Source organism: Pelophylax lessonae (assembly GCF_965119305.1).
Source record: "Pelophylax lessonae genome assembly, chromosome: 5".
Classification (NCBI taxonomy): Eukaryota; Metazoa; Chordata; class Amphibia; order Anura; family Ranidae; genus Pelophylax; species Pelophylax lessonae.
In genome coordinates this window covers 343,243,550-343,260,182 of record NC_138772.1, presented here as the reverse complement: position 1 = coordinate 343,260,182, position 16,633 = coordinate 343,243,550, and the positions used below count along the sequence as shown (strand labels likewise).

Below are 16,633 nucleotides of genomic sequence, written 5' to 3'. Positions count from 1 at the left end.
AAGTGCTTGAATATATTCGCTCTACGGCTCTTCCTACTATATCGGGTGATACAGTGGAGTTGCTTGCATTTCTGTTTACGAGGGAAGAGATTATGGATCTTTCAGTGCAGTATCTGATACTTGCTCTTTTGCAACACAACCCAAGAGACCTATATTACCATAAGAAGGAAAAGATTCCTCTCTTTATTCAACTTACTGCTGATATCATTTATTAATGTGGACATAAAGATTTACACTAAAATCATTGCTGAACGCCTAAAACTTTTTATGCCATCTCATAGGGTTTGTTTCTCAAAGAGAAGCAAGGGACAATACTGTTAAGGCCCTTACTTTAATGTATTATAATAAAAAGAGAGCAAAATATCCCTTTGTCTTTTAGCAATGGATGCTGTAAATGCCTTTTAATTGGCTAGATTGAGCTTTCGTGTCAGCCAAGCTGACCCAAATAGGTATATATTCCCTAATCTCTTAGCGCCGGTTCACACTACCGCGACGCTACTTCCCGGGGTGACCTCCAAGATCGCGGTGCGAGCAGCGCGCCGCGACCTCGGAGCAGCCGCCACGGACTTCATAACATTGAGGTCTATGGCGGTCGCCTCCTGGTCGCTCCAAGAAGCTCCGGACCCTTTTTCTAAGTCGGAGCGACTTGTGTCGCTCCTATTAGAACGGGTCCGCAGCTTCTCTATGGGAGGCGACCTGCGGCGACCTGTGAGGCGACCAGGTCGCCTCACAGGTCGCCTTAGTGTGAACGGGGGCTTAATGAAAATTTTAGCTGTTTATCAACAACCAGGGTAAGAGTTAAAGTGTTTGTACACAAAAAAATAAAATAAAGAGATACTGTTCCCCTGTGCTGTCTAATCTGCCCTTCTCTAAGCTGTAAAAAACCTGGCTGATCCTGCCTCTTCCTGTGTCCCCTTCTGTGTCCTGACCACGATAATTATCGCTGCTGACCCCCGATTACTGTGGTCAGCTTGCGTCCCTCTGTCATCCACAGCTCTGCTCTATCCCCCTAACCCCCTACCTCTTTGCCTGACAGCTTCGTGTCTGTGTCTCCGTCTCCGCCCCCCCCCCCTCCTGCCACTATTAGTAGAAAATCAAAAATTACAAATCGTCACTGCCAGCCCCTCTATTATATCTAGGCATACCACACTGCATAAATGTTTTATTAAAACAAAGCTTGTAAATACCGTTTTACAGCTGTTTTCAGGCCGGTCACGTGACTCCCAGCCGGTCTCCTACTATGATCCAGGGCTACTGAGGGAGGGGCTGAGCAGCCCCCTGACCTCCTCAGCTGATGTCAGAGGGAGATCTCAGCCCCTCCCACTGTAGCCCAGGGATCAGAGTAAGAGACGGCCATGAGTCATGTGACCGGCCAGAAGATAGCTGTAAAACGGTATTTAAAAGCTTCCTTTTAATAAAACAATTATACAGTGTGGTATGCCTAGATATAAAAAAAGGGGCTGGCAGTGATATCAATTTTTGTGGTAACAACCACTTTAATGGTATTCTCTCTGGCCCAGTAACTATAAGGAATGGTACTCGACAGGGATATCCCTTGTCATCTATTCAGTATATTTTGGCCATGGAACATCTGGCAAATGCCATTAGACAAAATTAATCAATCTAGGGCATATGGCTTGGAGAATTTGGAATGCAAAATGGGTCTTTTTGCAGATGATTTATTGCTGTTTGTATCAAACTCGCAGGTAGCCTTTCCAGCGCTGATGTAAGAATTTATTGATTTTGCTAATGTTAGTAATTTTAAGGTTAATACAAGTAAGACTTAATGTGACTGTCTGCTGAGGTTGTTTCCATTTCATTTCTATTTTAAAAAGAATGGCTTGTTTTACAAGGTAAGGGTTCATATATATTTTAAGCCCAGGGAGAGGCACATATTTGCAGAGTTTTATTACAATGAATTGTGTTATAACAGTTTGTTGAAAACTTGTCTCCTACGCATAATTTTAATCTGTGTTGTTGGATTTCATAGTGCTTTGGGAGGGAAGAAATCTCCAACCCAGTGTCCAGGTCTTTTTTGAAGACCAACAGGATGTGTATCCAGGAGTACAAAGCCCTTATAATGATAGACTTGGGCAAATCTCAGTGTTCCAATTTGAGACAGGGGTGCGCTACTCAATAGACAGCACTCATTGCTGAAGCAGAGATTCCATTGGGCTGAGAGAGTTGAGGTGACTAAGCGAGTCTGGGAGACTGAGAGAACCAGGGGAACTAGGCGAGTCCAGGGGACGGAGGGAATATGTAGGTCTTGGAGGAGTGAGAGAGCCTAGGGTGTCAGGAGAACCTATATTGAGAGGCCTGGAGTGGGCCCATACAGCAGGGAGCTATAACTATAGGCTGAGTGACCCAAGAGAAGCTGGGCGAGATGGTCTGGGAGACCAGTGACAAGAGCAGCAGTGCTGCTTAAGAGGAAACCAGGAGGCTCAGCATTTTCTGTTATCTGTTTTTGCTGGTGAAAATCCCCTCTGTGGGCAACCATGATGTGGACCTTGCTTTAAGCTTGTTTAGTAAAGGTGGGCTAGCAAGCCTTAAAACCACAGTTCGGGGCTGCTGTGGACTCACTACAAAATGCTGTTACAACTGAGCTAAACAAGCCCCAGTATCACAGTACCTTGACCATACTAAACATTTTGAAATAGCCTATAAAATGTTCCCTTTCTTATTTTTTTCCTGCAGAGTTTTACACAAAGCCTAAAAAGACGTATGTCTATCAAGAATATGCTCTATTCCTGTGGAGTTAGCTATGAAATTGTGTCCAATATCCCTAAGGTGGGTTTTTGCATGTTAGATTGTTATAAATATAAACATTTACTTAAAGAAACTACAATACACAGGTACATTAAAATGACAGCTTTAACTATCTAGTGACTACATTTTATCAGACTGGACAGTAAACACACGTAACCCATAGGAAAGATAATGTGTTCTGGTTTTGTATATATTTTCTATCATTATTCTGGCCATGACATAAAAAATGTGAGCTGGAGGAAGCGCTTAAGGCTGTATTTCAGGTTATCCAATTTCTTTCATCTGGCTTAAAAAAATCATATAGTTCACAGAGCTCTATAGCTTAAACTGAAGCCCTGACCCATCTCCTTCCCCATCTGAAGTTTCAGTGAAATTTGCGAGGGATGAGACTATTCTAGCAGGTTAAACTCTAGCTTGATGCAAACCCTTTTCCTTGGTTTCAAGTAGAAGCTGTAACACTTAAAGAATGTATGCATTTCTTTTTCTTGTTTCATAGGATGGGGCATTTCCATCCTAAAGACTGAGGTTTCTGCTCCCACCATACTTATTATCTCAGAATATGTTTAACCACTAGAGCACGAAAAAAATAATTAAAAATGAAAGCAGCCTGCAATATGCAGGTTACCTCGCTTCCTTCACACCTAATATAAAGCTTTTGGAATGTGTCAGTGATGTAATATTGTCTACTTGACAGGCAACAGAAGAGCCTGAGGACAGAGAAACCCTGGCTTTGATGGCAGCAAGGAATGAGTATGAAGCCACTGCTGATGGAGAGACGTATATTGAGAAATATACACGGGGTGTTCTACAGGTGGAGAACATTCTGAGTCTAGAGCGACTAAGACAGGCAAGTGTCATAGAAAAATCAGAATCTATGAGTGGGATGGAAGCTCTATAAAGAGCCAGGACACAAAATAAACATTTGTAAAAGAAAAATATGTTTTGAAGTTCCATGTTGTTTTCTATGTGAGAATGCAACAAAATTACTAAAACCGTTACCCTGTTTGCTTTGATAATCAGATAAGATACCACTTGTGCTATTACTTGAAACTAGAGCAGAATGATGAGAAGTTACCAGCACTCCAATGAAATTTTCACACATTTTTTGTGGCATGTCACATTAGGACCTTTGCCCTTGAATAGGAATACTAGTTGGTATAGTGTTAAACCCTGTCCAGCGGCAGCATATTTCAGCCTGCTTATAGACTTTGATAGGCTGCAAGCAACAGGGCTGGATTTTACACCTGTGCTTCCCGGGTGCTCTAAAACGCCAGGATTGGATGTACACAAGCTTGAAGAGGAAGTAAACGTTTAGGAGATATTAACTTTGCATGCAGCCAGTGACATCACTGGCGCATGCGCTCTGAAGGAACAGCAATCTCGTGCCGTTCCTTCAGAGCTCCGTGCCGCGGCCTTCGGCTCCCGCGCGCATGCGCGAGGGTGACGTCATCGCGGGTTCAGCCAATCAGATGGCCGGATTCCGCAAACCCAGAAGAAGGGCGACAGAACATGTCACCCATAAGACAGGTGAGTGGTCGGCACTGCGAGGCTTCGTTCTAAGGTAAGTATTTCATAATGAGCTAGTATTGGATGCGTGTTTGTCTTTCAGGTGTTCGTTTTTTCAAAAAAAAAATTCTGAGGTTTACAACCTCTTTAACGTCTAGTGTGAAAGGAGCCTTAGTCCGATAAAGCCAATGTTTTTGTAAAATTGATAATGTGTGAAATATTGATATGTGATATATCCTGTTTCCATTTGCACATTACCTAGTTAAATTATTTTAAAAAGATCAGCAATTTTTGCTTCCGCCCTTGTGAGAGTACGCTGACATTATCTGGATGTAGCCGGTTAACCGACGTCGCTGTACATCACTGAACTTTGGGTGGTTATACCATGATGATGATGCCTGCAGCTGCAGAGCTTTTTTTAGTCCATTTCTAGCAAAAAATACCGATTGTAATATGTAAACAAAGAGTGCCAGAAATGGCCTGGTCTGGAAGTAGATAAAAATAGCATTTGTGTGTGTTTGCCCTCTGCTTTTAGGCAGTAACAGTGAAGGAAGCCATTGCAAACAAAACAAAGCACATTCGAAGAAGCTTGAGCACACCCAACATGCACAATGTAAGTAACCCCATTTTACTTTTCTTTTAGTTTTGTAGTATGTTAATTTAATATTTTGGCAGAAGAAATGTTTTGAATATGTTTATAAATAATTTGACTTCAATCAGGAACAGTCATTTTGTATATAAAACATAAATATATTGTTTCTTAGAAATGCTTATCACTTGTAACATGAACATATGTATTTCATAATCGTGCGTGTGTTTTGTAATTTTTTTTTTTTTTAGGCTTCTTCCAGCCGCCTGGATTTGTCTGGCTTTGAAGAAGATGACAAGGTAAATTAGATTGCTCTGGACAGAAGTATAAAGGTACCTACAGACATTAGAAAACATTCACCCAATCCAACCATTAAAGTAGATCTAAACTTAATCACCAAAATCTCATATAAACCTAATGTGTTAATTTAATTTCACAGTTGACTATCAGTGTTTTTAAATTTGCAACTTTCAGTAAAAACAAAATTCAGTGATCCTGCGAGCTATTAAGGTTTCTGCACTTCCTCTTATGGAGAAACAACTGTTTCCTAATTGTACTCCTGCATTGTTGCCCTGTCATATTCACCCCTGATGAAGACCTAAAGCACTCCTGCTTGGCAAACATTGCGTGGAAATGGTTCACTATGGTCACTATCAAGAAGCTGGTCCAGAGCAATTATGTGCAGCCGGCGTTGTAGTCAATGGAAGAACAAAAAAAAGCAGATAATTGGGATGCACAGTGCTTTATCAAGCTAAACTTCTGTCAGTTAGGGTCTACATCTTCTTTAATGGTTGGATCATGTAATGTTTGTAGGCATTTCTTTGACCATGACTGGCATTACCTGGCAAAGCTTGAGTAAGGAAAATTGACTTTCCAGGATGGAGTTTTCCAGCCAATCACTGTTATTTCCTTTGAGAAAGGCCACAAGCTGCAGCACTCCCATTCCTTTTCCACTGGTGAAATCCAGTAATTTCACCCCGTGGGAGTCTGTATGTATGTAAAAAGATCCTTTGTTACAAAGATCATTCTTTGGTTGGGTCATTCAATATACCAGTTTTACTAGTTTAAAGTATTAACATCATTGTAAAATTACAGATTTATAAATTATTGTTACTATGTTTGAAAGTAATGTAAATGACAGACTCCTACAGAAAGTATAAGCCTTTTTAGTGCCAACATCCTGTGTTACATAGTATTGGAAAAAAGACTGTATTACTGTAGTTTAGTAGTACTTCACAGATATACGGTAGTAAAAAAAACTTTTTTTTTAACTACTTTTAAAAATGTTATTCTTCTCATATCCAGTTCAGAAAATACTTAAAAACCAGGAGTCAAAAACAGACATATCTTGTATATTACAGATAAATCAAGGCATCACTTTCCCCTTCAGCTCATTGGTAAGCTAACTTGTTTAACAGGTACAGTGGCAAAAAAAAGTATGTGAAAGTAACTGGTTTTCTGCAGTAATTTGACATAAAAGGTGATCTCATCCGAAAAACAATCAACACAATGTGCTTAAAGGGGAACTTACTGCTGCCAAACATCAGTAAATCATAAAGTGAAACCGAACCCATTGATTTAACAGTTTTTTTAAATGAAATTTTATTGAAAATTTTATAATACAAGAGAAAAGAAAAAGAGAAAAGAAAAAGACTGTCAATTGAACCAATAAGCATAACAGGTACATCTCGTACAATAGTCAACTGTATAACCAAAAGCAGCAAAGGGGATAACATAAGGAGTGATTTAACAGTTTTAAAATACAGTTACATTCCTGGAATGCTGGGATTGCTAACTGTCACATTTGCTTGTGTCCTCAACCAAACTGTCAAACCATACAATGGCTGATGTCATAACTGATCACTTGTGCAGCACCATGGCAGTTGCAGTTTAAACAGAAGCAGCTTCCTTGGCTGTAAAGGATAGAAGGGTTTAATTCTGCTTTAGAGCTTTAATTCTGCTTTAGAGCTGTCAACCGATCGGCCTCTACAAACACAACAGTGCCTAAAAATGCCTAAAATGGGAGAGCAACTGAGCATGTGCAGAACAGGGCGAGACAGTGTATTACTGGATTTTAAACAGTATAGACACTTATTTTTAATATTTATACATAGCTATACTTGCAAAATGGGCCAGCCTGAAGTGATCTAGCAGGACTTAATTTTCTGACTAAAGTTCCACTTTAAGCTGATAACACACAAACAATTCTAATTTCTTGTGTCTTTATTGAACACACCCATTAAACATTCACAATGCTGGAGGAAAAAGTAAGTAAACCCATAGAGTAATTACTTCATGCACATCTGGAGTCCAGGTAATCAAATGAGTTTGGAGGTGTGGTTTGAAGCTACTTTAATTGATAAAAGCCACTGAAACATTTTAAGATTGATCCATGCCTTACAAAAAGGAGCTCTCTGAAGACATATGATCAAGATCAAGAGTAGCTGATCTGCATAAGGCTGGAAAGGGATACAAAGCAGTCTCAAATTTTTTAGGCATCCGTCAATTGACAGATAAACTGGAAACAGTTTAGTATTGTGGCTACTCTTCTTAGAAGTAAGCACTCAGCCAAGATGACTCCCAAGGCACAAAGCAGAATCCTCAATGAGGTGGAGAAGAACCCACAAATAGCAGCTAAAGACATTACTGGAACTGGCAAAATCCCTGTTCATGAGTCTGCCATACGTAAGTCGATGAACAGGCAGGGTGTCCTTGACAAAACACCACAGAGGAAGCCACTGCTCTCCAAAAAAAAACCCCAAAAAAACATTTCTGCGTGCCAGAGGTTTGCCAAAGAGCAAGAGCCAAAGAGCTTGACAAACTGCAGCACTACTGGGAAAACATTTTGTGGACTGATGAAACAAAAGTTGAATTGTTCAGGAAGAATACTATATGTATGGCGCACAAAGGGCACAGCTTTTGGTGAAGTAACAATGGTGAAGTATGGTTGAGGGAACATCATGATTTGGGCTTGCTTCACTGCCTCAGGGCATGTACCACTTGCCATTCCCAAGTTTACCTAAATATTCTACAAATTAATGTCAGGGTGGCTGTCTGCCAGCTGAAGCTTGGGAAAAGTTGAGTGATGCACAGCAGAACAATGACCCTAAGCACCAAAATAAATCCACCTCAGCCAGTCTTAAAAAAAAATTGGGCCTTTTAAAGTGGCCCAGTCAGAGCCCCAGGCCTTAACCCCATAGAGATGCTCTGGAATGACCTGAAGAGAGCCCTTCACACCAGATTCCCTACAAATGTGTCTCAGCTGAAGCAAAAATTCCTCCTGAACCTTGTTTCCTTGAACTGTGCTTGCAGTCATTGCTGCCAAAGGAGGTTCAACCATCGATTAATGCCAAGGGTTCATGTATTTTTTCCTCCAGCACTGTGAATGTTTAATGGGTGTTTTCAATAGACACAAGAAATTGGAATTGTTCATATCGTATTAGCTTAAGCACATTGTGCTTGTCTATTTTTGTGACTTAGATGAGGATCAGATCACATTTTATGGCAAAATAAAGCAGAAAACCAATTAATTCCAAGGGGTTTACATACCTTTTCTTGCCACTGTAAATAATTTAATTCATCAGGAGCTAATGGGAGGAAATAGATTTGTGATGCTGAAAATAAAAGCTCTGTCAGAAAGAGCCCAGATGACTCATAAGGAGCCTGGGCTGCATAAACTAAGAAGTCCTAACTCCAAGGGATCCTTGCTATCACCCCTTCAAGATAAAGAGCACAAGGGTCATGCCCTGATGAACCAGACTTTTGATCTGGTAAAAAAACAGTTTTTGGCAACTATTGTTAAAAAAAAACTACAGATACTACTGATAAAGCATGTGTAAAGATTTGGCTATATAAATGAGCATTCAGGAAAATTTGGGCCTACTAGAAAAACTGTGGGTGAATGACATATGTATGTTGGTGGCAACCGATAAACTATTATGCTCATTTTTCTACATATCCATGTATTTGTAATATAAAAAATGGACCTGTGTTTAATTTTGAATTTTCCCCACTGGTTTTAAAAGGAGAATTTAAAAAAAGATCTTTGTACTATATCTGCGAAGTACCACTGAAGTCCCGCGTTACATTTTTTTTGCGAATACTACATTTAAAGGAATAGTAATATATACTCACGTATATAGACAATTCAAAAATAAAACTAACTAAAAAAAAAAAAAAATGATTGCTGCAGTGGCGCAACATATAGTTTGTATAGAAAGGATAAACTGACAGGCATATCTTGAAATTATAGAACTGCATTAAGTTTTAACATTAGGTTAACCACTTGCTTTTGGAAGATTCATCACCAGGCCGTTTTTTGCGATACGGCACTGCATTACTTTAACTGACAATTGCGCAGTCGTACAACTCTGTACCCAAATAAAATTGTCCTTTTTTAACCCTACAAATAGAGCTTTCTTTTGGTGGTATTTGATCACCTCTGAGGTTTTTATTTTTTGCACTAAAAACAAAAAAACTTTTTTACTTTTTGCTAAAAAAACACATCCCATAAGTAAATGTAAAAAAATCTAATTTCTTCTTTTAAATTTAGGCCAATATGTATTCTGCTACATATTTTTGGTAAAAAAAAATCCTAATAAGCGTGATATTGATTGATTTGCGCAAAAGATATAGCATCTACAAACTATGATAAATTTATGGAATTTTAATTTTTTGTTTACTAGTAATGGCAGTGATCAGTGACTAATAGTGGGGCTGCGATATTGCGGCGGACAAATCAGACACTAACTGACGCTTTTGCCACTTTTTAGCGACCAGTGACACTAATACAGTGATCAATGCTAAAAATATGCACGGTCACTGTACTGTTGACACTGGCTGGGAAGGGGTTAACATTAGGGGCGATCAAGGGATTAACTGTGTGCCTAACAATGTGTTTTCTCACTGTTGGGAAGGTGCTTTTACTATGGGAAGGCATTGACCAATGTTCCTGCTTTGCAGGAACACAGGATCAATGCCTTTCCTACTGACGGAACGGCAATCTGCCTTGTTTACATTGTTCTGACTCTCTGCCAAATGATCAGTGGGGGGCCAGCGGACATCCAGTCTGCGGCACCTGCAGATCCGCTTTCAATGTGTCTAATCACAGTGGGAGTGGGTCTCTGGCGGCGAGCCTCAGACCAGGAAGTGCAGAATCGCATACTAGGTATATGATCCTGCGCAAGTCCTTGCTTTCGTATATGTACAGTATACGGACGGCAAGTTGTTAAAATACTTTTAATTTGGTTGTTTTTCTAGTAAATCCTGGTACACACTATGAGATTTTTTTTTCTCCGTTCAACCCAGCGTCAGCTCCGGTCGTAGCCCCTGTAGTAAGGGTCCGACGTTAGTATAGCTATTTGCCAAGACACTCAGATCAGTGCTCCCAGCCATTGGCTGAGAGTGCTGATCGGGAGCCAGTCGGCTGCTGTTTTTCCAGCATGCACGTCTGACAAGCTGCTGGCTCCTGTCAGACCAGCTGGCACACACACAGGCCAATTGTTGGCCAGTTTTTATTAAACCGACCGATGTTGCCCGGCATTTGGCTCATGTGTACGGGGCTTAAAGAATGAAGGCATGATGAGATAAAGACTGAAGCTTTAATAGTGATAATTGAATAGCATATGGGTAACAGAGCATAATGAACACTAATGAGAAGCAAAATGATTGGGCTGCGTGCTAACATTGATATGTTTAAACAGGGATGGTCAGAAAACCAGCTAGATGTGTCTGACTACTCTTCCAGTTATAAAGATGTATCAGGCTGTGGACGTCCACTTACTGAATCTCCTAGAAGAAGCAATGGTGGAGGTATGCTTTTTATTCTACATTTTATTTATTACAGTTTTTGCAAAGCGTTTTCAAAGTGGGGCTAAAATGCAAAAATATAACCTTGTACTATCATAGTTAGGTTAGGCGGCAGTTTTATTATGTGAATGGTTAGTTACTTTGAGAAGTAATCACCTTTCACGTATGATCTGGAGGGATGTGATACTTGTATAAGCCTGTATTACTGCAAAAACAGTTCTTCTTAATCATCTTTTATCCTTATTTATTTGACATCCTTTACATTTCATATCCTTGAAGTCTAATAATCTAACCCATGCATAAAAGTAATAAAAGCTTGCCAGATTTTTCTCTTATTTGTTTTTCTTTCTCTAGGTGGAACCCCAGAAAGTCCACAAGCCTTGTTGGCGGGTTCATTCAAAACTTTTTCACCGCAGCCACCAAAATTTTTTAAGCCGTTAATGCCTGTGAAGGAGGAACATAAAAGAAAAACCCCTATTGAAACTCAGCCATTGCTTGGCCAAGAGGTACAGGCGCAAAAGACGTTTTAATTATTTGACTGTTTTATTTGTGTCTTTAAAATGGAAATAAATCTTTCTTTTCCTTTTTCTGTTGAGGGTGGTGCCACCTCTAGCCTCTGTTTATATCTGTCGTGTTGCAATGGTGCTGCATACATGACTCTGTATCATTGGTTCTTAACATTGTTTTGGTTAGTCACAATAAGATCTATTTCATCTCAAACTTTGATTTAGTAATGGGGATGGTGGTATGTATACTTGTAAACATTTTCTTCTGGAGGCAGTATTGAAGAGGTGAGTATGTTGAATGAAGTCCAGATCCAGGCAGTTTGGGACCTATTGAGACTTGTATGTTGCAATAATGCACCTATTAATGTTACTGCAATGCACTTGATGTGTGTGATGCATTGCGATTCCATTGATTGTAAATGGCACCCTAACATGAATCTGCAGAGCATCACATACCGTCAGTGGCGTAGCGTGGGGGGTGCAGGGGGGGCGGGCCGCACCGGGCGCAACATCTGGGGGGGCGCATCCGCAGTGTCACTCTGTCTATCTGACTATGACATAAAAGGGGGCACGCTGGTCTCTCTGCATTGAAAGGGGGCACGCTGGTCTCTCTGCATTGAATGGGGGCACGCTGGTCATTCTGCATTGAAAGGGGGCACGCTGGTCATTCTGCATTAAAAGGGGGCACGCTGTTCTCTCTGCATTGAAAGGGGGCACGCTGGTCATTCTGCATTGAAAGGGGGCACGCTGTTCTCTCTGCATTGAAAGGGGGCACGCTGGTCATTCTGCATTGAATGGGGGCATGCTGGTCATTCTGCATTGAAAGGGGGCACGCTGGTCATTCTGCATTGAAAGGGGGCACGCTGGTCATTCTGCATTGAAAGCGGGCACGCTGGTCATTCTGCATTGAAAGGGGGCACGCTGGTCTCTCTGCATTGAAAGGGGGCACGCTGGTCATTCAAACTTGTATTTAGATGCATTTTACTTTAATTACATCAGTATTTTCATAACAAACAATACATGTGCTTAGGGGGTAAGGGTTTCTTTAACTAATCTAGTGGAAGAGACTCGAGTGCTAAAATCCCGCGAGTTAGGGGGCGCAAATTACTTGCCTTGCCCCGGGAGCTGACAACCTACGCTACGCCACTGCATACCGTGCATTGTGTTGATAAAAAAAGGGTCAGGTGTGTTATTTCTTCTGTTGCACTGAATGAACTGCATGAGCTACCTTAAAGTAACATATGTTAACACACCTCAGTAAATCAGAATAGGCCCTTTAATTGTGCGTTCTAATCGCTGGGAAGCAACCTTCATTCAGTACAGTGGATTTTAGACTTTTTCATATTCGAGATGCAGTGTGTATGTGTGGGGACAGTTTGTATAAGGTGAACTGTAAGGTAGCCATACGCAGTAATATTTTGGCAATTTTAACAGGCCTTTGTTTGCCACGAAATAGTTCCTAACACTGTCTAAATTGTAGTAGGTTGCTATAATCCGTTTAGCGCTTTAGAGTGGCTGAAATTGCTTGAATCCTGCTGTGCATGCCAAACATACATACATGGCGCATATGCGTTTTTGCCATGATTTTACAGCGTTTGCTGTGCATTTTTCACAGGTCCGGTGACTCAAAAAATGCAACAAGGTGCATTTTTGATGCATTTTTATGCATTATTGCCGCATTTTCAATGCATTTCAATGGAAAGGTGTGCACCAAAAATGCGGCAAGCAGGACTTTTACACTGCAACAGAAGAGCAAAGCCCCAGTGGGAACACATACATAGAGTTTAATTAGAATAATTTTTCTTGAGCTTTTCTGGCGCTTTTTTTAACGCAAAAGTGCTTCAAAAACTCCTCCTAAGAGTAGAAGAGCCTTCAATTGGTAAGGCTAAATTTCTTTCTGACCTCCTTATTGGTGGTACTGGCCATTGAACTGTCTTAATATTAGGTATTCAGATTTTTTTTATTTATCAATTTTTTTACTGCAAGACAACAATGTTGATGCATAACTTTTATCAAAGCAAAATATAAAAAGTGCAGTTTTTTCCTTCCATTATGAAGTTTAGTCATTTAAATGTGCACATGCATTCAGTAGAATGCTTGATTGCATGACACAGCATGACAAGTAATGATTATCATTTCACTGTTTGTTGCATGTATTTTGCACATTCTGTAACTGTGTTGTGCATGTTTCACTTATATTTTCATTTTTTATTATACCCTGCATTGTTCACTCACCAGCCATTGTCTGTTTCCCATAATGTTTTGTGTTGTGATGTGTTATATGTCTTAACCTTTACAGAGCATGCCTTCACCACTGACAAATAACACTGGCACTGCTGTGCCCTCTGGAGCTAATACCAGCTGCATGCCAGTAGATACCAATATTAGTCATGAAGATACCATTGTAAGTTTGTATTTTTGTTCTTGTTCATAGTAGACTCACACGTATTTTAGAATGCTTTGCAGTCATTATTGTTATCCATTCTATGTTGCTAGAGCTTTTGTCCTATGTGGATAGCACTGCTGTGTCTTGTTGAATTCCCCTATTAATAAAAACCCTTTGTAGCTGTAATAATGAGAATTATGCAGACCACTCTATAATAATGTGGCTCAGAAATATTGGAGAAAATTAAAAATGTTTCAGGCAGTATACCCATTTTATATTACCCTATAAAATCTATTTAATTAAAGTAATCGTAAAAGGTTTGCTAGTAATTGCAGGTGGAATGTATGCATGCAGGGCTGTTATTGGCTGATATGTTTATGCATGTTTTTAACTGGCTAACATTATCTGCCACCTAAATTAATTCAGCCTTACATAGCCTTAGACTGTACGTCAGAGTACTTATCTATTAAAATTGGATATTAATGTTACTTGACATGATGTGGCCTGCTAACTAGCATGGGATGAGAAGATCCCCTGCTACCTGTCAAAGTGGGGGAGCAGGGGCCGGTCCTTCCATAAAATGTTACACCCTGAATATATAAAGGTGACATTATCCTTTAAAGTTATTCAAGCTTCAAGTTGTGGTAAATTAGGTTTTGATCTAAAAATGTAAAGGCTTTAGGGCCATGTGTGCCCGTAGCTGGTCATCAGGCTTTTCACAACCCAATCTGTCTCTTCCTGCCTAGGCAATTGCCCAAGCACATACACACAAAACTTGCATTATGATTCTCTAGATTGCATAGGAAGGCTAAGCTGCACTACATCTGCAGCAGTGTGTATGAAGAGGATAACAAGTCAATGGGCAATGATAAACAACCCACACATATGTAGTTTCTGATGTCATTTACAAAATGGCAGTGCTTAGACTGCAAGAAAAGGAGAATAAAAACCAAGGTAGTGAGGCATTTAGCTATGTTAACTTGCATTGGCAACATTGTGAAGAATGCCGGTGCTGTTGTGATTTGGAGACAGCTGTTAAAAGAAGATATTAACCTATTACAGAGTACATTGTTTTAAGAGGGTCAGCTGACTCTAAGAATTGCATTGAGAGCAAGCCGGGAAACAGAGCATGTGTATATGATAAGCAAATATGAATACCATCATGAAAAAAAGTTCCATTTTAAGTGGAGAAAATGTTTGGAGGTGCACCTACAGATTTCACCTTCAGCCCTTACTGGTGGTCAAATGTATTAGAAGAGAAGTATAGCCAAAGTTTTTTTGGCCATACTTCTCTTGTGAGTCACAGGAGTGCACTTACTTGCACTCTACCCTGTGACCCAGAATTATCGGACAGCTGAAGCTAAAAGCTAAAAGCTAAAGCTGATGTCACAGAGCTGCTCCAGGCTCTGGAAAGATCCTGACCGTATTGTCGGGATCTACCCAGATGCCTGATTAGCAGCGAGCTAAGCCACTTAGCATGTGGCTAATTGCTGGAGCCAGCCGCTCCTGCCCTCTCCGCAGCCACACTGAACACTGGCTGACAGTCACCATGCTCTACTCAGAGCTGACTGAGAACTGAGTGATCAGTGGTCATGTGAGTCGGTCGGGGACAGCTGCAGCATCAGACCGAAGCTGCAGCATGGAGTTGAGTATGTATTTTTTTGCTTTTAACTACCCCAAATGTCTTCTTTAACTCTTTATAGACATTAGTTTTTATGGTGGCACTTCATTGTGCCAAGCTATGTAAACAAGAAACCTAGTAAAAAGGAGAACGGATGTCATGTCTTGGCATTGCTATATGGATAGGTTAAAAGTCTGTATGTAGGTATAGTCATTCATTGGCAAACAAAATAAGACCAGCCTTTCAATTCCCAATCTAAACTTTATTCTGGGAGACAAAAAGTATTATAATTACATACTGATATCATCATTTGACTGCACTTACCTCTTTGGTCAGTCAGATATTGTTCCCTCGTTTCACTTTATATATGGGGGCCTTATCAGTAGTCCTAATCTCCTGCAGTTCTATATGAGCACCGATGTCTGGGTGCATCCCTATTGCATGTATTTATAGAACTACGAAATAGTGGAATTGTTCAGTAACACAAAGAGCAGGGATGTGTAAAGTAACCCATATATTCACCTCTGCCTTCAGTAAACTGGTATCTAATTGGATGTCATTAGGTCTTGTCTTTTGCTGATCATTGTCGCACTTTGCACTGCACTGTTATGTAAGCCTGAAAACTTTGCATGATAAGCTTGTGTTAAATAATGCTCATTCCCCACATAACCAGCATGCTTTATAACATAAGCTCTATTAACACATCTGCTTCTGGAGGTGGAAGTAAAAGCACAGGCTATTGGTTGCCATTCAACTGGAAAGTTCACTTAATGCTCTCCTTATCTCTAGGTCTGAGAGGTCCCAGATACCGTACACAAGGCTCCCAGGAGGTGAAGTCAGTTTAGTAGCTATGGTTGAGATGTAACAATCTTTTATAAGCAAATGACTAGGCATTCTATATACAAATTGTATGAGTTTATCTTACAGTAATTTAGCTTTAGGTCAGATAATATACTGTAGTTGTGCACCCTTACTAAATTATTCTTGTTGTTTATAAAGTTCTGTGATTTCAACTTTTATTTACTTGCTTCCTGAGATTTAGCTTGAGCATTAAAGGAAGCATGCCATAAGTGAGATATGTGTCATTTGCATCGTCATTGTTAACCTCTTTCTGAGAAATCTAATTACATAGCTTTCATGCTAAAATGTTAAGATACAATACTTTGAGTAACTGACCTGGAACAAGAATCAATAAAAGGGTTTCTTAATTTTTGGGACACTCATTTGCTGCATGCTTGTTCTTAGTGTATGGTTTAGAATAGATGTACTAAAGCCAGACACAGCCAAGCCACTAACGTTTTCAGAATAGATCAGCAATCAGCATATTTCTCTCATGACAGGTGTGCTTTCGAATGGCTTGATTCTAGAAAGGGAAGGGGGTATTTATAAATCTAGTGCAGAACAAAAATTACTACAAAGCAGAACATTTTCATATTTTTTTTTAAATAATT

General features: G+C 40.0%; 1 protein-coding gene across 5 annotated transcripts in view; it reads left to right on the top strand.

The window, feature by feature from the left end:
• The window catches only part of KIF13A (kinesin family member 13A), a 298,880-nt gene that overhangs the window by 266,799 nt on the left and 15,448 nt on the right, over positions 1-16,633 (top strand). For 2 of the 5 annotated variants that reach the window (XM_082258191.1, XM_082258190.1), the window contains 7 exons: positions 2,695-2,787; positions 3,461-3,617; positions 4,812-4,885; positions 5,113-5,160; positions 10,564-10,672; positions 11,024-11,175; positions 13,475-13,579. In XM_082258191.1, coding sequence (XP_082114317.1) covers positions 2,695-2,787; positions 3,461-3,617; positions 4,812-4,885; positions 5,113-5,160; positions 10,564-10,672; positions 11,024-11,175; positions 13,475-13,579 — 738 coding nt within the window. Of the gene's footprint in view, positions 1-2,694; positions 2,788-3,460; positions 3,618-4,811; positions 4,886-5,112; positions 5,161-10,563; positions 10,673-11,023; positions 11,176-13,474; positions 13,580-15,971; positions 16,013-16,633 lie in introns of all 5 variants that reach the window. The other 3 variants (XM_082258194.1, XM_082258192.1, XM_082258193.1) reach the window with 2 other exon arrangements.